Source organism: Colletotrichum aenigma (assembly GCF_013390185.1).
Source record: "Colletotrichum aenigma strain Cg56 chromosome Unknown KSG_Cg56_contig04, whole genome shotgun sequence".
Taxonomy (NCBI): Eukaryota; Fungi; Ascomycota; class Sordariomycetes; order Glomerellales; family Glomerellaceae; genus Colletotrichum; species Colletotrichum aenigma.
Window position 1 is genome coordinate 3,418,216 of NW_023500910.1, and position 23,282 is coordinate 3,441,497.

Below are 23,282 nucleotides of genomic sequence, written 5' to 3' on the forward strand. Positions count from 1 at the left end.
AAAAAGGGTACACGGGCAGAAAGGGAGGGTGAGCACCGAAGAAGGAAGACCCCTCTCAGCAAATGTCTTGGGATGACGGGTGCAGCGGACCAAGATGGTGGTTGTGGCCAGTCAGTTGCAGGAAGGGAGAGACGGTCACACGCTCCCAGGAGGGAGTCTAAAGGTGCTGTAGCTAGCCCGATACTTAGGCCAGGTACCGACCGAGAGAAGACAACTCAAGGGAAGGGAAGACAGCACTAAAAGCCCACACAAAGGGGCGGAGGATGCGGGAGACGGGAGGGAGGGCAGCGCAGGCGCAGCTCAAGTTTAGGTGCAGGTGAGGTGCAGTGATGCGCAGGAGCAGACCGAGCAATTAGGGGCACCGACGGCGCAGCGTGGCGTTGCGGGACGTCGGGACTGGCGGAGAGGGGGCTCGACGGTGAATGCATGGAGCTGGGCAACAAGACGGAGTTTACTGCGGGCAAGACATGTTCGGCATTGCGATGCACTGGCCTCATCAACATCAACGGTCGATGGTCAGGATACCTACCTTAGCCATTCGCATCTTGCCTAGCGTCGAGCATCTAATTACCTAGCGTATCCGTCCTTGCGGAGAGAGAGAACCCAAGATAACTGCTGACGTACGCACAGCGATCAACCTTTTTTAGAGCGTCGCGACCCTGAGAATCATCTTCTAGGCCACGCAAACAAGCGTCTCAGCGGCTCCCATTCACAACAACCCGCGTATGAAGAATAGCCTACTGGGTCCGGTCGGGGTCGTTGGATTGGGGGTGCCCGGTTGATCATCTTACAGCTTGGGAGGGAGTTCCGCTGGCAAGCAGAGGCTGACAAGGGCCGGCGTCCTTCCATTGGCCTGGCGGAGGGATGGATGGCCCCAAAAGGTGGTGAACCCAAGATATCAGAGTTGCCGTCCTGTGCCGGCTTGGACGCTTGGTATCGCGATACGCAGTGCCATGTCAGTTTCGGTCTGCAGCGTGGTCCGGCTGACACTGTCTTTCGCTGCAGCAAGTGTGCCACCTCGTAGCTTTGGCAGCCATGGCAATGAATGACAGACCTCGCGCCGCGACTCGACTCGACTCGACTCAAGCCGTTGGATTAAGGTAACCCAAGGGACGCGTTGGTGGCTTGATGTCTGAGACTGAGATGCGGTGTTGTGCGAGGTGAGGCCATGCCAGGCCTACAGGCTACTGCATAGCAAGGCCAAGATACCTTACTTCGTGGGGCATCGTGGCATCGCACATCTGCTGTTGTGGCCAGTGTTGTTGTCTCAACTACTGGATCTGTGTCTGCATCTGTATCAGCAAAAAAGTGTCTCTTTCTTACCTTGCCGCCGTGTATCCGCAAGATGTAATTATGAGCGACACAAGTATCTCCACCGCGGTTTCGTTGTGCAAATCTACCTGGAATGGCGACGGGCTCCAGATAGACAGACAGCCACAGAAGGTGCCTGTCGGCGGTGGTCAGCGAGATTCCGCCAGCCGTGTCTCCACCGTCCCGTCCCATCCCTTCCCACTCCTACGGCGCAGCACCCTGCAGAAGCCCAAGAAGCCCACGGCGAACGAGCCAGTGACATTCACCCGCCAATCCAGCGTCGGCTTGTCGTCATTTCCGCCCTGCATGTCCCGAGCCAAGTCGCATCCCACTGATACAGCACTCCAGTTAACGACGGGGACCTGCCCAAGGGCTTCCGCCTGCCTGGCCTTGGCTTCCCCTATTCTATCGCCCGTCTCCTCCTTGCTTCCACCCAAAGTCCCAGAGTTCCGCTCCTCCTCCCCAAGAACCGAGCTGACACCCACCCCCAACCACCGACCACCCCCCAAGGCGCCCAAGGCCAAGGGAGGGAGCCAAACCCAAAAAAAGGATGGGATTTCTGGGCATCGCCAGACCCTCGGCTTTGTCGGCTGCCCGTCTATCTGTAGACTGTGTCTGTGTGGATTGTTTTCCTGTGCATTGCCATCCCATCCCATCCCCCGAGCGACTTCAGGCGCTCACGAGAGCGAGGCGCGCGCTGCCCTACCTGACCTATCCGGAAAGCTAATCAAGGTACCGTTGTCACCTACCTGAGAGGGCTCTAGACTCGAGCTAACGTGCCTTACTCTCCGTCGCAAGTAAGCAACCGTCCCAGGTACTAGCGTCCCTTTCGCCGATTTCGGCACCGTACACGAAACGAATCACACGAATACTCGTTCACAGGCGACAGGAAACAGCTCGACAGCAGCTTCAGCTCAATATTCGTTGCTTTCCGCTATCAATCTATCAAGCTGTCCTGGCAATTGCTGCTTGGATGCTTGTCCATGCCCAGAGCCGCATTTAAATGAGATCGGCCAGTGATAATGACTCTTTTACCCACGCGCCCCTTGGCGGGTGGTTCGCTCTGCCCCCACTGTTTCCGCCGCCTCTGCCTTGATGAACCAGTGAAGCTCCTATTTGTGACTGGCTGTGCTGTAGACTGTGACGTCCTCGATCCAAAGTTGGCATCATGTAAGCAGCTTCTTCGCCAGAATAATTACTGCCCCAGTTGTCGAATCCCAGACCGGAAGGACCTGGAATTTCTGGAAACACACCTGGCAGACCCACAAAAAATAAACGTTGGTGGGCTCGTGCCGTTCGCCGTCCGCCGTCTCAGAGTTGAGAATCCAGACCGATTAAAACGGTACGTATCGACGATTATCTAACACTGCTTGGACTCCGTTCTGTGTACGCAGTGCAGTATACGTACCCCCAGGTAGGCAGGGCCTCATCTCAGAATCATCCCAATCACTCCGGTCCATCCAGAGTTCTAGACGGCATCATCATGTTCCTTTTCTTCGCCCATCACCACCCTTCAACCCCGGTCTGGGAGCGGTGATTGTGTGCCCCAACCCCGGCCCTCCCACTTTCCCATCCCGCGATGGCACCTATATCTGACCCCGTCTCCTTATTAACTGGCCCCGTTTCGCTACCAGTAGGCCCCTGCCATCCGGTCGCACCAGAATGAATCAGGGCACAGGCTTACGCGGCTGCCAAGGGGCCCTCCCAAGACAAGCTCAGTTCGGACGGAGACCAGGGCGGAGCCAAGCCCATGGAATCGACAAGAGAGCTCGCCCACCGCTCGCTACTTACCGCGCATTGCCGTCAGTGCCAGTCCATGCCAGTGCCACATCTGCTCCTCCAGCACTCTGTCCCAGACCTGCCGGAGGGGCGTCCTCCACCGCACGCGCTGTCGTCAGTGCAAGGCCAGAGATGAGGATAGATGATGACAGTGGCAGCAGTGGTGCCCACGGTAGAGTGAAGGCCCGCCGCCTTTATTAATCGGAGGACGGCCCTTCTGGACGCGAGGCGGCTGGCGAGTTGGGACGGGAAACTTCAAACAGCAAGCAAGCAGCACGACGGACGCAGGGTAATTAAGGCATTTACGGATATCGTACGGGCCTTTTCGAGGTAGAGTGCGCGCTGCAATCAGATCCAACGGCTCAAACGGCGGGCGGCAGCTTCTGCTTCAAGCCAGTAACGGCGGGTAAGATGGGTAGCAGGTAGCTCAATGTACATCACACATACTCTCGCACGCTATCGGCATCCGCATCACCCCCCAAAAGGCCTCATAGCATGGCCGGTAGCTTCAAGGCTACGGCTATTCGGATGGTGTTGAAGCATCGAGACTGGAGCAGACGGCCAGAGTTTGCGGCGTAATAACCCCCAAACGCCGCGTCCCCTGGAGCTCGATGGCCGGCGAGCCGTGATGCTGCTCATCTGTGACCATCTCTAACCCGTCGCGTTGAGTTGACCTGACTCTGAGTCTGTGGCTGGGCTATTGCTGCGTACGTCGTCCGCGTGTGCTCATCCTCCCTCTCCACGTAAGTCAACGGAAGTGAGGCACGAGAGCAGCAGTTTATGAGGTTTGATTCACCACCTTACCCCTACCTTAGCTGGCCTATCGTCGCGGGGCCGGGTTTGAGCCTACGTGTGCTTGTAATTTGCTCTTTCTGCCGTCGAGATGAGCCGTAGAAATTGCCATGCAGTGATATGGTGACAGTCACCACCAGAAAAGCACCGTACCTTTCGTACTTACGGACAGCCAAGTACGAATACAGGGAGCGAATGAAAGACAGACCAGAGCAGAGCAGAGCGGCAGCAAGGAGCCAGAGGCAAATGCCGCCAGCCGAAACGTCATTGATGCCAAGCACGCAAGCGAGAAAGATGCCCGTTTGAGTATCTCGGCTTCCTCTCGTTCCTCTTCTTGTCCTTCCCCCCCCTCTCTCGCCCACGGTGCCTCCACCAGGGGAACCACCACCAAGCAAACCAACCCACGTCGTGACCAGCACCCTCGTCGGGGCCCCTCTTCTTTTTTCCCACTTCAATTCCCACTCGCCTTTTCTACCGTTGCTTTCTCTGCTGCTCTGCCACTCCAGTCCTTCTCTCTCCACACGTTTTTTGTCGTTCCTGTCGTTCCTGTCCTTCCCTCCCAATCCTTATTTTTGCCCACCCCCCCTGCTCCCAGGCTCTTCCTTCTCCTGGGTTTCGACATTAACATTGGTGCATCGGATTTAGGTACTGCCTTGCAACGCCGCGATCCGAAGTCTTGGGTTCATTTGTCCCTGTTCCACTGAACAAACACCCTTTGCTGTCACCCTCGCCTCCTGTCTCCCGTCAGCAACCTGCCTACCTACCTATCTACCTACCTGCCTGCACTCTGCACCTGCAGCTCCCGATCGGCTCTTATTTTTCCTCCTTCACCCCCTCGAGCTCACTCACCCTCCCGACGCTCTGCCTCTCGTTTGGACCTCTTCTTCTTCTTTTCCCTTTCCGGCATTTTCGACAGATACAACTCACAGTCATTTCTTCCACTCGTCGCTTGTTGGTCCGATTTTTTAAGCTCGACAACTTACGCACGCCCGTTTTGAACGCCAAACTCCCCACGCCCGGGACCGATCTGCGTCGTGAAACTTGGACAGTCGTCAGCCATTACCACCCCCTTCGCAGCCAGGGTTTAGCATTTTGCGGCGGACACACGGCCTATAAACAAAATAACATTTCGACCTTCCGACGAACGGGAAACGACCCAACTCTCTCGACTTTTACGAGCAACTGAAAAACACACCGAAAAAATGGCCGACAACTTCAAGAGCGAGGCCCGGCGGAGTGAGGAGGGCCATGGTCTCCTCAACGGCGATGAGAAGCGCGTCGAGGAGAGCTACGGTCTCGAGGCCGCCCCGAGCCCTGCTGCCGAACAGCAGGCACAGGAAGACAAGACCAACAACAACCCCGTCGAGTACACCGTTTCGCCAAATGTCAAGTACGCCTGGTTGTGCGCCTACTTTTTCTTCAGCTTGATTTTGACTCTCTACAACAAGCTGGTCCTAGAATTCGTACGTGGCTTCCTCGATTCCCTCTCAGTCTTGGCAAAGCTTCCGTGGGCGGGAGCTCTGCTAAGATGAGACGCATCATTCACCAACTCTCACAAAAAGTGCATTCACTGACTTTCTGCCCAGTTCCACTTCCCATGGCTTCTCACTTGCATCCACGCCACGTGCGCGAGCTTGGGATGCTTCGGTCTGTTGAAGGGAGGCTACTTCACCATGTCCCACCTGGGACGTCGTGAGAACCTCATCCTCCTGGCGTTTTCTCTCCTCTTTACCACCAACATCGCCGTTTCCAACCTTTCGCTGTAAGCATCCAGATTCCTCCCGGGCACGCCGCGCGGCGTCTCGCGGGATCCCGCTGGTTCCGCCTCCGGATGAGGCGGGGCCAAGCCTCCATGCAAGCATAGTGCTAACTCATCTGAACAGTGCCATGGTCTCGGTAGCATTCTACCAGGTCCTCAGAACCACCGTCCCGGTCTTCACTGTCGGTATCTACCGCACGATCTTTGGCCGTACCTACGAGAACATGACCTATCTCACTCTTGTTCCCGTCATGATCGGTGCCGCCTTGACGACGGTCGGCGAGTACACCTTCACCGATCTTGGATTCCTGCTCACCTTTGCTGGTGTCATGCTTGCTGCGGTTAAGGTATGTTAATTCTGGGTTGCCAATCACCCACCCGCCCATCATCCGAGCTTTTTGAGTTGTCGAGTCGTGCGCGGAGAGTGGCTGTTCCAATTGGACCCGTCGTCCCCGCCGCCTCTGAAACCCGATGGCCAAACCTTCAGCCCATTTACAGTTTACTTTCATGCATGAAATGAGGCGCTGACGAACACTTCCACAGACCGTTGCGACTAACCGCATTATGACCGGCCCCCTGGCCCTGCCCGCCATGGAGGTGCTGCTGCGCATGTCGCCTTTCGCGGCTATGCAGTCCCTGGCCTGTGCCGTGGCCGCCGGCGAGCTGACCAAGCTTCGCGATATGGTCGTTGGAGGCGAGCTCGGCTTTGCTACGTTCATCGCCATCGCTGGCAACGGCGCTCTCGCGTTCGCCCTCAACGTCGCCTCTTTCCAGACGAACAAGGTCGCTGGTGCCCTGACCATCAGTGTCTGCGGTAACCTCAAGCAGTGCCTCACTGTCCTCCTCGGCATCGTCGCTTTCGACAGCATCGAGATCCACCTCTTCAACGGCACCGGCATGCTCATGACGATGCTCGGTGCTGCGTGGTACAGCAAGGTCGAGCTGGACCGCAAGGCCCGCAAATAGACGACTCGCCTTGTCGGGCGACGAGTGCGCTGTAATGCGCGTGTAACGAATATCAGTAACGGCCGAAAAGCATAGAGTCGGACGCCAGGCAGAGCCGGGTCAAGTCGGCGAGGACATAGGCACGAGGCGTTTGGGTGGAATTATCGACACCGAATTCCAATCGGCAACTTCGACGTCCTACAGGGCTTGACGAGAGCAAGGGCTGCGTCTCCCGAGGACAGGATGCATGGGCAAGTCACACCGGCGCAAGCCTAGTTGAGGCTGCCGCAACCTTCGACGCTAATCCGAGCCGCCCACCTTCCTGAAAAGCCGTCAAAAGTGTACGATGGATAGAAGCAGGCTCCGTCAAACAAGCATGCATGCGCATCCGTACGGTTGCGCATCAATTATATACCCTTCGCATGGAGTAAAGGAAACGGGCATAAACACGGAATTGTTCTTTTTTATTTTCTTCTCTTCTTCGGTGGGGATTCTTCTTTTTCCAAACCAACTTCATCTGTCTTCTAGAACATTTTTCTAAAGCCCCAAGTCAAGACAAGACATTGGTAGTAATTCAAACTTACCATTTCACAATGCAGCTTGTTCCACGCGTGATCTCGCTAGTGACTGAGGGAGCTACCTGAGTGCTAATCTTAAGACGCGGCATGATGAATCCAGACCGGGCGACGGCGGATGACATGTCATCAACCCCACGTGCGGGTGTCGTTGAAGTGGTGTGGTCGGGTGAAGTGAGCCGCCCCGGTCCGTCCGCGCCCCCTCACTCACCCTTCCAACCTGCAGACGTCGGTCGGCGTTGGAGCTGGTTGCTGATGGTGTCATGTGAACCTAGTTAGACCACACCTTCCTTCGGAACGCGGCTGAGGGAAAGGATTTCAGAAACCTTAAAACACCTCACCTCATCCATCATCACCTGGTTCTTTTGATGAGTGAGAACCACCACCCCGAAATGCAGCGCGCGCACCTGCGACTGCCGTAATATGACGACTGCTTTTGACGTCGGTGCCGACGAGACGCGCAAGGTCGCCGCGTTCCTTGCGCGGTGCGGGCTGAGCGCGGAGGAGGCGGTGCCGCGGATGCACGAGTTCGCGAGGGGGCTGTTTCCCGGGTGCGAGGTTGTGGTCGCGCCGTTTCAGGGGTATTGTTCTTATACGCTCCTGCTTGTTCCCCTAGGTCAGGATGGGGATTCGGGGTGTGAGGTTGGCGATGAGAGGTTGGTGCAGTTCAGGCCGAGGAAGCATGGTATCGACGTCGGGATGTGCGGGGAGGCGAGGAAGATTCTTGGGGAGGCGGTTGGGGTGCCGGTTGTGGAGGAGCTGGGTGTCGTTGAGGGGGAGCTGGTTGGGTATGTTGTTGAACGGGTCGGTGGTGTTTCTCTTACGGAGTTGAGGAGGCGGGATAATGGTTTGAAGGAGGAAATGCGGAAGAGGGTTGTGAAGGATCTCGCGGGGATGTTTGCGGATTCGTGGAGGGGGAGACGGGATGCTGCGGCGGTGGTGAAGGGGAAGATTGGTGGGAGCTTGCGGTGGAGGTTGGATGTTATGGCGAAGGGGCTGCCGAGAGAGTTGAGGGGTGTTGTGAGGAGGGTTGTGAGGGAGATGGATGAGGTTGAGGGGCTTGGGTGGGTTGTGACCCATGGAGATCTCGTGTCTGATAACATCATGGTGAAGGGCGATGGAGGCGTGGTTGGGCTTATTGACTGGGCAGAGGCGGAGTGGCTGCCTTTTGGGGTGGGAACGTACGGGCTTGAAGAGATTCTCGGGGAAGATGTTATTATTGATGAGGAGACTGGCAGGAGTAGATTTGAATACTATCCCGAAGCCAGAGAATTGAGAGACCTCTTTTGGGAGGAGGTTGGGAGAGTGGTTGACGACGAGGACATTTTGAAGAGGGCGAAATGGGCACAGGTCTTGGGCGTGCTGCTATGGAGAGGCATTGCATTTGATGATGGGGACTTGGGAAGAGTTGTGGATGAGAGGGACTGGTGGGACTTACAGAGGTTGAGGACTTGGTTGTTCGATGAAAGAGGATTGAGGATGAGGGAGAGGTGGTGGGAGAGGGTCTGGAGAGGTGTGAGGGAGTTGGTGAGCTGCCTGTGATGAAGTCATGAGAGACGGCCGTGAATAATGAAGCGTATATACGAATAATACTAGAGATGACGAACAGAGAGGAAAGCCTCCGCTTGAGATTTGACGCAGATTCGTTCTCGAATGCTCGCTGAGCTTGAAACATCTTGTTTGGCTTCCTCGGAGAAACGACTAAGACGAGCCAGAGCTGCATTGGTGCCTGCTTGAAAGCTTCATGAACGTTTCGCTATCCCTTTATATCCTAACATAAACGAGGCTAGAGAGACTGACTGCACATTGTCAGTCACTGCCAGCACCTTTGGCATAAAAGTATTGTCCAGCAGTCATGAGATCCCCTCGTCAACCAGCCAATCCGCTGTATCAGCCGAAGCATGTTCCCAGAGTACTTGCGAGCCTTACGAGAAGCTAGTGACGCCGTTACTATGATAACAGATATTTGATACTATTTCGGTTTCGATTGTTTCTGCTCCTCTCCCTCTTCAGATTATTCATACTTCGATGACACATTGGTGACGAATTGTGACGAGTGCTCCTTAGCTTAGCCATTGCAGTCGCAGCGTGTATCAGACACCCTTCGACATATCTAGATACTGGCACATTTCTGGAGGTTGATGGAGAGATTGAAGGACGATTGTTGCCGAAGCTTTCCAAATGTCTCAGGGCTGTTTTTAGACTAACCGCCGCAAAGTCTCGGCGATGAAGCCTGCAAACCTCCCAACTCGCACCTAGAGTCCTCATCGCCCTCCTTTACATGGCAGACCTCCCCATGACTTACCAGGTAGTCTAGCAATACAGTACACCCATAGGATTCTGGATGCAAGCCCCTGCATGCCACCGGAGTTGGCCGCGGTGATGCGTGCAGCACATCCATTTGGTGTCGCATGCGTCTTTCCTTGCGATAGCCAAGCTATATAATCTAGAGCAGCTTTCTGCACCTCGAGATGTTGGTGAAGGTATACTAGACGCAATCAATGATGCATGATCCCTTCATGCTGTGATAGCTTAAATTATGGGCTTAGCCTGAATCGTTCTCGGTACTGCCGAAGTTGGCTCTGGCTCTATAAATAGATAAAGTGGCAGCCAGCGTTCATGTATAACGGCAGTGCCGCTGGAACTCACCCCTTTTACTTACAAACACGTAGAATTAATCAAGTTGAATGAACTGTATCTTCTAAATTCATCAACGCTGTCGTGGGCGGGCGTGTGATTTAGGAATTGTTGGCACGATTTGTTGGGACCTCCACACTCACAGAGCGTTCGCCAATGAAGTCATGATCACTGAAGAGATGCTGCCATTTGTGACCAAAAGGCTATCGTTTATAAAAAAGAAAACACAACGAATCAGGTTTCTGGTTTTACGTCCATGTTACTCATGATACAGTCTAGCTCCCGTCCTCGCGAAAATTCTCGTACATGATGCCCTCCCCATTGTTCGTTGTTCGTGTGACGCTGCTTAGCTGGGGTTCCTTCTTGAAGACATGAGATTTGCCTCGATTTAAGCGCAGTTACACCCGCTTTTGTTACAAATCGAGGACAATATGGGCAGACTCGGCCAGAAAGATGGCACCGATGGATGCAAGACTGATGAGAAGCGCGTTCGCGATTGGCCTTGTCTCCCATCGGATCATCAAAGCGTACATCGGCACACGTATCCGGCCGTCACGCTTTTCGATTCTGACAAATAAGTTTTCGTAGAGACCAAAGAGGCAGTTATAGCATGACCAGCACATGTGTTCGGGGTTCCTCAAGGCCGCCGTGAGCGCCTCATCGCGGAAGGCGTTCTTGACAAGAGCTTCGGTGGTTGGCAAGCTGTCGAGGTTGGGCACACTGATGTCGTGTAGTGCCACTCGGTAGACTGTCAGCTCTTGTAATTTGACATACGTTTGAAAGAACCTTCCGAATCGAGTGAGGGTCTGTTGGTAGGTGTCACGAAGTGTTTTGGCAAAAGTCCGTGAGTCTTTATCTGTCGGTATGCGGATTGTGAAAGCAGGGGTGTTCCCAAGTCCCAAGGACTCGAAAAGAACAAGACAAGAGAGTGTGTGTCTCTGTTGAGTGCGAGAGTACACATGTCGTGACTGTGTGAGGCGCCAGTATTGGTCATGCAGGTAAGAAATCTGCATGATGAGCAGCTGAAGATTGAACCCACGAGGTCGATATTCGTTTAAGTTGAGGAAGTTTCATGGCCCATCCTACAAGGGGGTACACAGTAGGTAAATCCAGTAAGAGCACTCCGCTGATATTCATTCATATGGTGCTATTATGAGTACGAATACGTCATGGAATCTGTGAAGCCCCTCCCCAAAGCCTCATCCCCCCAGCCTCAACAAGGGGCTTGACGACTGCAAGCGATTGTGAAAATGGGTTAGAGTCCTTTCTTAGATTTGGTGGCGCTGCATTTGTGCAGCCGCAACTGTTCCCTGCCGCACGACTTCGACACACTCACTGCGGCCGCAGGCAATGTGCGAGGGAATCATAGCATGAGGGATGGGTCTCTAGGAGAACGCTGCTAGCCCAAAAAGCCAAGAGAATGCATCCTCCTTTATGGTCTCCTCAAGAAGGCTCAGCCGATCCTTGGTATCTACGATGTAAGGCTACTAAGCTCCTGAGGATTGCAGAGCACTAGTGATCCTTCTCCGAGTGCTGTCTTCAACCAACTGGAGATCAATCATAAGCTGGAACACCGTTAGTTGGTGAACGATGGCCAGTTGTTCGAAATGTGTATGCATATGAGCCTGTTTAGTGGAAGAAGTGCTCGCACTATGGTTCATTCAGAATAGCTCCAATCATTGAAATGATGAAAACTGCATTTCCCCCACTAGTTCGACGCCTCTCAAACCTCAATACTGGCCACGGGACTGAACACTGAACTAGTACCTGTTATTCCTGATCATCATCAGCAGCATCACGATGCTTAGTAGACATCTATCAAAGTATAAACAGAGTTTTCATAGGGTGGCGCAAACCTCCACAAACTGGATGCGGCTGGGCCTAAAAGGTAGGTGTTGAATGCGCATTTGTTAGATGAGAGTTGTCCTAAACTCTTTGAAGCTGATGGTGACGAATCGAATCATCTTGAGATATCCAACTTAGGGTCCAATAACACTGCCTTGATGTAACCACATCTCGCCTCTCGATCTCAATCTTCACGAGTATTTCTTACGTCATGTCATAGCTTAGCCGGCTTTGCAAAGCTATCTAATTCGATATTCAAAACAGTTGTCATACGCGAGCAAGTGTAGTAGAAGCCCTGATAAGTCGGTACGAACCTGTGACAGATGGAAGCTGGAACCTTACCTGAAGGGTGATCAGCTCCACAATCTCACGATCCGAAAGCTCGGCCTTTGCGCCCGCAAACACCTTGTCATCCACCTCAGGACCCTCAATGACAGCTTCAAGGAACACCAGCAGCGTTCTCTCCTTCTGCGTGAACAGATCCTTCAATTGCCCAGAGCCATCCTTCCCTGCTAAGAAGCCCTTTTGCTTTCCCGCCTGAATGAGAACCTCGCGCTGCGCATCAGTCACCCCCTCCTTGGTCGACACCGGGACATGGTGCGAAAATTCGTATGACGACCTGAACTTTGACGTGCTGAGAAGAATCGACAATTCTCGGTTCTTGTTGGAGAGTTCCAGGTCTTTGAATTGAGCTGCGCCGATGCTGGCCCAGTGCTTCGCCGTGGCCGGGGTGTGGGCGAATTGCTTGAGGACGTTGAGGCCCTTGGCTTGGGGTTCGGGATAAGTAAGGCGTGCCATTTTTCGAAGAATTTGTGAGGAAATGCAAGTGACTTCGTAGCAACAGAATTTTTTCAAAGAGAGGTTGCGCAGTGGTTTAGTAAAGAAGCGTATAAGTCAGGCCCCGAGTCTGAGTGCCTCGGTAGCCCCACTATTTGCCGCTAGTCTCCGCACGACTTTCGGACCTCGGCTCCGCATGGGGCCGCCGGGGTTCGACAAAGACGGAGTTCGACACTCCCGGGATGTCCGCAATCCTGGCCGCAAGTCATATCTTGCGGCGCTTGTATGAGGAGCATTGCTCATCATTGAGCTTCCGGGGAGTTTCGTCCAATTTCACCGCTTGCACCGGCAGCCGCAGCGGTAGTGTTCAAGTAAGATGCGACATGGCGAAGATTTAGTATTGCCCCTGTGCCATAGCAGTAAGCATTATGATCATACTCCGTATCTTCGCACCAGCTGTAGTAGTTCATTTACCGCATTGCTTCTCTCCAAGTGGCCGTTCCGCGTATAAGCGAGCTCAATCAGATTTGAGCCACAGCGCAATGTCGTCCCTCCCTCTTTAAACAGTCGTGCTTCAGTCGATCGTATCTTGAAACTGGATCAACCACTAAGAGGTTTTGTCCGAGATCATATTTGACTTCATCACCCAATGGCAACGTTTACTATTCAACGTGATAGGTACGAATAAGCGGCCAACAGAAATGCTGACCGATGGCAGAGGCAGCCGTTGTGCTCAGCTGATGATGAAGCATATTTTACGTTCTACTTGTGATGGACTACAAACGTGTCCGCGACTCATAAGGCTAGAGATTGAATTGGCCTGATTCGAATCATAATGGCTCTGATCTTGTTCATGTTTCAAAGAGATACGATTTGGAACAATTCATAAACTTGCTGATGGCTGAAGGTCATCTTTCCTGCTTCAGTGGTGCCCCATGATGATCATACTTCAAAGTGGAATTTGAAGTAGAGCACGAGCTTCAGTTCAGAGATATTTTCCTGTATCTTCACTTGCGTTGACTGTTACATGGCAAACGAAGTCACTCACAGTCCATTAGAATCGTGGTAAACTATTCAAATGCTTTCAAGCCTTGTGAAGATCTTTCAGAGATTTCTAGTTGATGGATCAGACCTAAGAACCCTTGACTCACGGTTATGGGTGGCAATCTGTTATCTGCTTGCCGCTTCGGTGAGATCGGGTAGCCTCAAATGCCTTAAACGGTAAAGGACTCACAAGGGTGTGAAATCGCAAAGCTCTCATGATATCATTTCAGTTCTGTAAGGGGCTGAGTTGTTACTTCACCATCGTTATTTCCAAAGGTATCTTCCAAATGACGCCGACTCGCCTCTGTAAGTCCATGGCCCTTGATCAAGTCTGTTTGGGCCTACACTATGCAGCTGTTCTCCGGCAGGGACGACGGCTTCCTCGTCTTCTCTCGCCACCACCGTCGATCTTCACGAGCCCGTAAGAGGGGGTCGTTGAGACATGCGCCATAGAAGCAGGCAATGCAATGTCTTGCATTTATCACAGCCCGTCACATACCAATCTCCACCGATGAACGTGTTAATCGAACGAGGCTCTAAGAAACGAAGACCATCGCCGATGTTCCTGCCAAGATGTGCCGAAACCGAACTGATCAAGAACGCGGTCCATGAAGAGGTGGAGCTAGATGATCAACCTATGCCGTATCTCGACGAGCGTTAAAGGTTTCCTGATATGACAAGTATTAGTTCCAATGCCAGTAAGAGGCGCCGTGGGGATGAAGGAGTCGCCAAAGTGGATCAAGTGAGCGGGAAAGGCGGGACATCGGAATCACTGAACACAGGTCTTGGAACCCGGCGAGGATCATGCGTCCGCTGCAGCCGATGTTTGGTCGAGAGCCCATAAGCCGACTGGGGCTCTCGGGCTGTTTCGTGGCGATCCTCCTGATGGAAAAAAGACAATCACAGACAGCCCCAAGGCAAAGTCGGCCTGGCTGATCGAGAACGCAGCACGCGAGACATTACCCGGGAGGAGAGGTCAGGACTGAGTCAAGCGCGGGGAGCAGCTGCAAGGCTCGCGGGGGAAACAGGCTCTGTCTAAGCTGACTGAGCGAACTAGTGGCTCGAAAAGAAAAATGGTTGGGAGCGAGACCTGCATTCAACAATGAAGGCATTAGATTCCTGTCATTGATGCAGCTGTTGGCTTCCTTGGCCAGCGTCTGGGTTCAATTAGTCAACAGGTAGGATTGATGTGCCTCGGTGAGGGATTTTCTATGACTGGCGTTATTGGCTTTCCCAAGCAATCCGAAGGCAGCTAATAGGCGAAGTGTTGGCGATGACGCAAGGCGAGAAGAGGTGATCCGAGTGGAAGAGCAGAGGTTGAGCAGGGAACAGAGCACTTCCATGGAACCACCTCAGTGAACGATGTGAAGAGGAAAGAGTACGTACCTATCGTCGGATCCATCACAGCGCACAGACAGATTAAAGTAAGGTCGGTGCACTGGCGCCCAGTGCTCGGGCTTGAGATGGCACGATGGCGCTACAGGTGGGAAACACGAGGTGTGGCTGCTCATGGCAGATGTCACGCACTTTTCACGGTAGTCTTCGAGAAACATCGGAATAAACTGCGTCGTGGCTGGTAAGGAGGAATCGGACGCTGATGTTGGTGCACCATACCACGAAAAAGTAGAGTTTGGAACGCTAAAGAGGTTGGAGTTTAGGGCGAGGGGCATGGTGCCGGGAGGGGCAATGGGGCTACGGATACGCTATGGGGCATTCGAAGAGGGCCATCACGATCTGCGGTGACAGTTGGATGCAAATCCCCCGCCAGCAATCCCCGCCGAGTCTTATGCTTATTCTGTCCACAAGACGTTTTGTTTCCTCTGTTCGCCCCAGGTATGTTGCTCGTATAAGCAATTTGGACATGCAGCCCAGTGCGTTGTGCATGGCAGGAAAAGCACGCCTTGTTCGATTTGCATGTGGCTTGCATAAAAGGCGTCTGGAGTCCAGATGCTTCTCCCTCTCACTGCAGAGTGAGGTCAACGGGCCAACTGCTGGTCTTTCGGGGCCGAAAAGACATGCCAAATGCTGCACACACAACACACAGAGAGAGGTCGGGAAGCATGAGATGGGATGGATGTTGCATGAGAACCGGGACAGCAGGATGCAAGGTTGAGATGGCAACCACCACTTCGCTCAGCTCCACCTCTCTCTCTTACCCACGTCGTCTGTTCCTCTGCTCCTCTCCTCCCGCCGTGGTATTCTCTCCTCATCCTCGCCCATCCCGCCCTTCTGGTTCGTTCGCTCCAACTTTCCCAGGTTTCTCTCCGGCCTGTTCGTCACTTCTTACAGGCTATTCCCGCCTTGGTTCCAATGTTCCATGTCTTCCCCACACCTCCAGTCTGTCTTCCCACGCACACCATCACGCCCACACCGACAACCGTAGGCGCCACAACCCACATTGCCCATCCTTGTTCCCTTGCCCGGCGTTGTCCTCTGCATATCCAACCTGCAGCCAGTTCCTGATCCTACCTTGCCCTAGGCATCTGTGCCGCTCCCGACGAAGCCATCATCGCACCAGCCATCGAAAGCCCGCTCAAAGTCTGCCACGCCGCCCCGCCCCGCCATGCGTGCTGTCGCCCTTCTTTCTCGGAGAGACTTGGTCATAAAAACTGACCCTGACGATGGTCTCGACCAACTAGCCAATATGCCACCGCAGTCTTGCCAAGTGGCCTCCGGACATGAGATCGGAACATTCGGGTGTTGAGCCTTGCCGTGGACAACATATTCAAGTGCGCAACTAAGACAATGCAGGTCTCGAAGCGGGCACAAACGATGCGCAACTTCATCATAAGAGCACCGCCCGCGGAGGAACCGCAGAAACGGCGCCGCAAACACGCAGGCCTCACGAGACGAAAAGGCATGACATGCAAGGCCGTAGACTCAAGGTTGTCCCTGTTCGCTGACCGTCAGCAGCCTAGGCCGCGCACCTCGCCTTGAACATCAGCATCATGTTGTGGTGCCACCAACCCGCAGCTTATTCGTGCAACTTGCAAGGACTCGAGAGCTCTGCCGCGACAACCCTTTCGTGCGCTGGCCGCAATCGAGCTCCAGCATCTCACCAGTCGAGTCAACCATTTTTCTAAAGCTCGTCGACCAACATACGTCCAATATTCCCGATCCAGCATGGCGCGTTCCGTCCGTCAGGCCCCATCTGCCCACTTCACAGTCGCCGGCTTCTTGGGTCCTTGCCTTAGCTGCCCTACCGGGACTATCATCCGGCGAGCTATTGGCAAGTGCTGCTGTTCCTGTTAGCAAACACCACATCGATCCCGGCGGCCAGCCTAGCTCGGGCGACCAAGCATGCCCCGCGGAAAACTGCGAGTAGCCAGGGCGATCGCTGATGATGCTCGGGCAACAACGGCAATTCTCAACTCTGCCGAGAATTCGCATGTCAACCGACAGACGGGTCGGATTATCGGATCACACGCGAGTGCGCCAGTCTTGGCTGCGTTCGGTCGGAAAGCCTTCGACTGTCATCTCACCCATCTTCAAGCTGACATCACCAGCCACATCTGGGGACCCGAAGTGGGATGGGAAGCACAACTTGGAGCCTCTGTTGACTGCCGGACTCTAGGTGCTATCCGCCGCTGGCCTGGTTACCATGTTCGCGGCTCGTCCACAAAGTTTGGCGCCCACACCAAATCAAGTTTTGTACCTCGTCCGCTCCTGGTTCACCTCACTGGTTGGACGCGTTCCTGTACACCAAGGGTTTTAGACTGCAGCATCATGCGTTTCTTCATTGGTCGGCTCCCGTGAGCTGCAGATCCTTGGCCAAGTGCCACGACCTGGACACGAGCCCTCCTCTACACTCGAGCACGGTTCTCTGTCCAACGACGGAAATCTTTGTACTTTACTCCAACTGCCTCATGCCCAGCTGGCAAGTCTAACAGACATCTGCAGCTAGAAAAGACTTGACAGCTTCGGCTTATTGCTATCAAAAATACGAATGAGCCGCGTCCCCAAAGCGTCAATTTCATTTCGACGACTTGGACCGTGAAGAGCTAAGGCTGTAGCCCACGAATAACGCTTGCCATTGAAATTACAGACTTGACGGTGACAAGGAGGGGCACGGTGATCGCTGGCAAACATCACCGTCACGCTTCTGCAGTGCTGCCTTGCCAGCATCTTCAGCTTGCTGGTCAGACAGAGTTAGCAAAAAGCCCTGGCAAAGCAGCATTGCCTCTCTGCCGCAGCCTGCAGCGATTCCTATGACCACGATTGGGCTGAGTGACCCTGGAAAGCTCACCACATAAGAGACAATTATATCAACTACACATACGCAGTTGTGTGTCATTCTGAAGGCCGGCCGTGCCCGACAACAAGCGGCCAGTCATGGAGACCTGCACGTTCGAGCATCGCGTCCGCCTCAACGCCTAGGCGGCATCATTGACAGGGGCCAGGGCGGTCTGCCTAGTCTCTGCAAATCCGACGCCATCGGCCCTGTTCAGCTATTTCGGTATCTCTCATTCGCTGTTGCCATCGAACAAGCTACCAGTCTGACTGTCAATCTGACATGGGTAATGCTGAACCTTGCCAAGCCTTGTTGTCGTCGTCCAACCTCTTCTCTTACTTGCAGTGGCGCTACGCACACCGGATGGCGTATGGCTTGTGTTCTGCGTGTTGGTCAATCCAACTGTGTCGCCATTCGGCCGAGACTGTTTCGTTCATCTGTTCACACCATGGGCATCTCTGCATAACTCACGCAACGAGGCCCCTCTCCAGCCACGCATGGAGCTCTAGACTCTCTCCCACTGCTGGTCTGCATCTCCAAGATCGCCTTTCCTCGTATCACAGACTTGGCAACTATTCCCTGTCCCTCCACCCATCGTCTCTTTCATGGGTCAGACCGTGGCCTGTCTGCTGTCCGCATGGCCCAAGACCAATGCAAGCCGCTGTGGAGATCGACGAGACCTGTTGGTCGACCGAAAGATGTAATCGCGACCTCCGCATTTTCTCACATCCTTTCCTGCTCGTCTGCAGGTAGGAAGCAGAAGGCCCGAGCAGACCGGCCTTCTGGTCCTTCTCAAGATATAAGCATACCAGCCATCCTGCTTTCCTCGACCATTTCCGTCTTGACTCTCCATCCTCTTGCAGCTCTGTCCAGCCTCTCTCCATCTCCTAGCCAACCACCTCGTTGTGCTATCAAGTAACTCAGTCGTTAAGGTTACTTAAGAGACTCTCGCTCAAGTCGCAGCTCTTGCTTCCTCCAACCATCGTTTCAAGGAGTATCTCTCGTTGATTACTCTCAACCCCAACCCGCCCCACCCGCAACCATGAAGTACACTTCTGCCCTCCTGGCCTTGGCTGCCACCGCCATCGCCACCGGCGACGACCATGACCATGACCACGGCAAGGACAAGACGAAGACGATCACGACGGTGACCGAGACAACAATTACAACTTTGTGTCCTACGACCAAGACCCACTACGGTCCCGGAACTACATACTATGAAACCGAGACCGTGACTTCAACCATCGTCACAAAGGTCCCGACTGTGATCATCGAGACCGTACCCGGCCCTACCGACTACGCCACCGAGACCGACGTTGATTACGTTACAATAACTTCTCTTTGTCCAGTTGTCAGTCGAATCAATTCTTGAAGCCTTGATGCAATTTTGTTGACATTTCGACAGACAAAAACGATCACCGAGGAGGGACAAACTCACACCATCACCACGACTGAGCTCTCGACAATTGTTACGAAGATCCCTACCAAGGTCTACGAGACTGTTCCCGGTCCTACTGCCGTCGTCACCGCCACTGTAAGTGCCAGATAAGTCCAATACGGCTACCTATTTGGTGCAAGCACAACTTGGAGCCCCTTGCTAACGTTATGGGGAAAAGGACAAGGAATTAACTACAATAACCTCTTACTGTCCAATCGTACGTTGAAACAACTCTAGAAGCCTCCTGGCACACTGTTGACAATTTGGTAGACCAAGACCATCACTGAGGAAGGACACACTTACACCATCACCACCACCGAGCTCTCCACGATCGTCACCGAGGTTCCTACCAAGGTCTACGAGACTGAGAAGCTTCCTGACGTGACCAAGACCGCTCACGAAATTGACTACACCACAATAACTAGCTTGTGTCCAGTGACTGAGACCAAGGTTATTGATGGGCACACCCAGACGATCGTCTACACTACCACGAGCACCATTGTGACCAAGGCTCAGACCACGGTCGACGTCTACACCACTCTCAAGACGACCAAGCATGTTGAGACCGAGGTGTACGAGACAATCACCAAGCCCGAGACCACCTACAAGACCATTGAGCACGGCGAGACCATCTGGGTGACCAGCACGGACACCAAGAAGATCTACGTCACGGCCGTGAAGACCATCACTGAAGTCTATCCCGAGACCAAGACGAAGCACGTTGATGTCACGATTCCCGTCACAGTCGGCGGCGAGTCCGTTGTCACTCAAAAGTCCTGGGTCTATGTCACTGTCTCCGGCACTGTCCACCAGACTCTGACTCAGGCCCCCTCAACTGTCGTCGTTCCGACCACCAGCGCCGTCACCCTTCCAGGAACTACCGTCGCGTCTACTGCGCCCGTGGTTGTTCCGACGGCTGCTGCCAACGCCCAGAAGGCCCCCGCCGCGGCCTTCTTGGCTGGTCTCTTCGGCGCCGTTGCTCTGCTCTGAGTTCGACGAGCTTGAGCTGCAGATGAGCCAACTTGGCCGTCTATTCCCTTCAATTCTATATACGCACTCTGCATGCCGAAAGGCGATTGAGGAGAGCATTTTATTCAACGAATGATCTATATGATTAATTCCAATGATACACCACGGCTACAACAGCATCACGGATATGACATATACCCAAAACACTCTTTAACGACGGAAAATGGCGGAGGCTTATGGTCAAACGGCGATGTAGGCGATTCAAGGCATTGAGAAGGACGGATAATTCTTAAGCAACAACAGGTCTTATGGCGGCCCATTTCATGGGAACCCCCAGCAGTAGTAGACCATAATCATATTCTCGTATATACCTAGATGAAGGCAGAGATTGGGGACCGGGCGCAAGGCTCTAGGACTAATGGAATAATGACACGAAATATCCTGATACCATCTTGATTAGTCCTGAAATCTCTTCCTGGGCGTCAAGCTCATGTGTTCACTGAAGGAGGGTCGGTCACTTGACCCATCGGCCAGGCTACCTTCCCCAGAGAGCATCGATACCCTTCCCAAACGAGAAAGAAGCGTATGTTCACAGCATATTCGCCTCTCTCACGTTAACAGTCATCTCCTCTCTTGGTAGCGACCTCCTTCCTCAGCATCCCATGTCGGTGAGCGCTTTACGTAATGGGCAGGAGGTTCTCTTAGGCAGATTTCCCCTTGCCTGGACGCAGGCAAACCAGCATCACGCTCTCGAGGTTCATTGAAGCACCGTATCTCGATCACCACATCGCAAACTATGCTCATCCGCCGTCTGTCGTGGATGCTCCCAGACCAGGTGGTGCGTTGGCCGTCGATCGGAGCGATGTCACCTCGTGTAAGTCGAGCGGGGGCGGGATGCGGATGCAACATCGGGGCTTTTGTATTGCTGGCCGGGCTTCACGTTGTTGGGTCGGGCTCGGATTCAGTGCCTGGCGGAGGGTCAATCAATGATTGGAAGGTAAGCCGCACCGATATTTGATGTCATTTTCCCTTTTTGAGGGGAGGGGAGGTGAGACTGAGATGGAAGTTTCACCCCTTTTGGGTGTGCTGCATAGAAGCAATTGGTTCTGGGCGCCCTGTCAGTCTTTCTCTATGCGAAATTGATGTGTCTTTGGGGTTGGACCAAAGGTTTGGGACTTATGGGAAGGGTTTTGTTTGGTTCGGCGATCTTTGCGGGGGAGTGCGTGTGTGGCCGGCCAGTGGTTGACGCCGTTGGAAGCGCAGGTGAGACTCTTATTCCGAGTTACGATGTGAACATGTTAGTTTTTGGTTCCATGTGCTAGATTCTAAGATGCTAAATTCAAGGCACACATATCGAGAATCAAGTGTGTGAAGTACTGAGATCTGAGATTGGCGGCGGTCTTCACATGAAGCAGCGCTGGGGTCCAACTCAAACTTTGAAAATCTGACTGGAATTGATCAAAGCAATCAAGCACGTCGGTGACACGAGAGATTGAGAGTGAAGAAAAGTAATCTTCCCGCGCTCATACCAGTCCTCAACTGTTCGAGGCTGCGATGGTTTGGTATGGTATCAATCCACCCCGTCCTGGTGTCCTTCATGTCTAAGGTGATTCTTATTAGTATGAATAGACGACACAGAGATACTCACATGGCGACAACGTCAGTGGAATCATAAAGTGATTGTCGTCTTTGACATTGAAGTCCTTGCGTCTCAATTAAGTAGTCAGATCTGACCCAATTTTGATCGTACGCCACGAGATAGGCTTGCACATACTCAATCTGCGTATACCTGACGCAAAGGCTGCAATCAAACGATAAAAATATCACTGAGCGTTGAGAAATGTGATTCTACATGCCAAATGAATGTCGCTGGTGTGTTCCATCCTTAATCCCAGAAAAGATCGGACGACCTATCACGTTCGAGTCTGCCTCTAGATCCCACGAGACGGTGTACAAGTGTCGTCCACGCAGTATGCGTCCTTCGTCAACTCTCATTATCGCAGCTGGTCGTGAATTATCGCGGCATGGATAAGCTGACGATCGTGTATGTGGCTCCCCGGGAGAGAATCATTACATGGGCTTCGTCCAAATGAGAAAACGTCTCAGGGGGTGTACGACGGTCTCAACCGCGTGAGTTGCAGAAATTCATAGCGTCTCGCACTCATATGGATACATGTTCTTGCTTGGCTCAGGGGGGGATCACACGATCACGGGCGCATTATACACGACCTGATAGACGCTTTCACGTACGCCGCTAGAGGGTTAGTGATGACGCAAATTTCGCAGCGGTCATCTCTTACACGTTTTGTTATGAATTAAGTGACTCACCATAGGTTGGCATCAGCGCTCGGTGAGAGAACGTCTCAGTGCCCATGATGCTCGACGTAGAAAGCAGTGGTCATATACCCACTGCTATTGTTTCGATTTCCTCTTGATGCATTCGCACAGTCGTTACAGAGAAGTGCTGGACAACACCTAGGTTTCACGCGAATCAGATGGCCCCTGAGTTATTCAACTAGACCTTGATACAGTATCTCCATTTCCCAACCACCCCTTCCGCTGGTTTTGGGATTCCATTTGCAGAACCATCGGATCACGCTCAGCATTTGATGGTCATTATGGGATGGCTATAGGCTCTCAAGCATGCTGGCTATCACTTCATCAGGATACCTGTAAGCGTCTACATAAGGCGCTCAGGTCTGATTCTTGACTCAACAGCAATGGGGCGAACAGCTTGCTTTTCCGGCTCACGGCGAAACATGAGAGGCTAATCAATGACTGGAATTAAGCAAGCCTGCTGATTGAGATATATCACAATCCAGATTGGAAGCCCTGCATTCATTATTTCTCGACTCTAGTGTTTCTCATCTGTATTATATACAGCCAAATTATTCTGCTCCGTATTGAATGCCTCCCTTGATACTGTGTCATGCGTCAAGTGCATGAAGTGCGTCGGTTGGCGTTATTTCAAATGCATAGTACAGGACCACAAACACCAAACACAAGATGAGTGGACGAAGTCATTCGTCCTCCCTATTCCCAATGAACCATAGATGCTCCATATTCCACGACGGGACCTCTTCCCCTAGTTCCTAAATGACAATGACCGCAGTGCTCTTGACAATCTGCTGGCGCCGACACCCACGTCTAATTCTTCTAGCCCGATTGACGCAAGCTTTC

The 23,282-nt window shown here is 53.2% G+C and overlaps 4 protein-coding genes across 4 annotated transcripts; 3 read left to right on the forward strand and 1 right to left on the reverse strand.

Moving 5' to 3' along the window:
* Positions 1 to 5,084: 5,084 nt before the first annotated feature.
* Positions 5,085 to 6,607, forward strand: GONST5 (GDP-mannose transporter GONST5; the record flags this gene model as incomplete). The annotated part of the gene is made up of 4 exons (XM_037322056.1): positions 5,085 to 5,345; positions 5,469 to 5,644; positions 5,766 to 5,988; positions 6,185 to 6,607. 4 exons carry the CDS (start codon positions 5,085 to 5,087, stop codon positions 6,605 to 6,607), a joined length of 1,083 nt encoding a protein of 360 aa, XP_037179366.1.
* A 977-nt stretch (positions 6,608 to 7,584) lies between these two features.
* CGCA056_v006808 (uncharacterized protein) lies at positions 7,585 to 8,703 on the forward strand (the record flags this gene model as incomplete). The annotated part of the gene is made up of 1 exon (XM_037322057.1): positions 7,585 to 8,703. The coding sequence occupies one exon, from the start codon at positions 7,585 to 7,587 to the stop codon at positions 8,701 to 8,703; it is 1,119 nt and encodes a 372-aa protein (XP_037179369.1).
* Positions 8,704 to 10,211: 1,508 nt separating this feature from the next.
* On the reverse strand, positions 10,212 to 12,441 carry CGCA056_v006809 (uncharacterized protein; the record flags this gene model as incomplete). The annotated part of the gene is made up of 2 exons (XM_037322058.1): positions 10,212 to 10,604; positions 11,986 to 12,441. 2 exons carry the CDS (start codon positions 12,439 to 12,441, stop codon positions 10,212 to 10,214), a joined length of 849 nt encoding a protein of 282 aa, XP_037179368.1.
* Positions 12,442 to 18,737: 6,296 nt separating this feature from the next.
* On the forward strand, positions 18,738 to 20,123 carry Zan-1 (Zonadhesin; the record flags this gene model as incomplete). Its single annotated transcript, XM_037322059.1, has 4 exons — positions 18,738 to 19,046; positions 19,101 to 19,229; positions 19,312 to 19,350; positions 19,404 to 20,123. The coding sequence occupies 4 exons, from the start codon at positions 18,738 to 18,740 to the stop codon at positions 20,121 to 20,123; spliced, it is 1,197 nt and encodes a 398-aa protein (XP_037180336.1).
* Between the last annotated feature and the right edge of the window lie 3,159 nt (positions 20,124 to 23,282).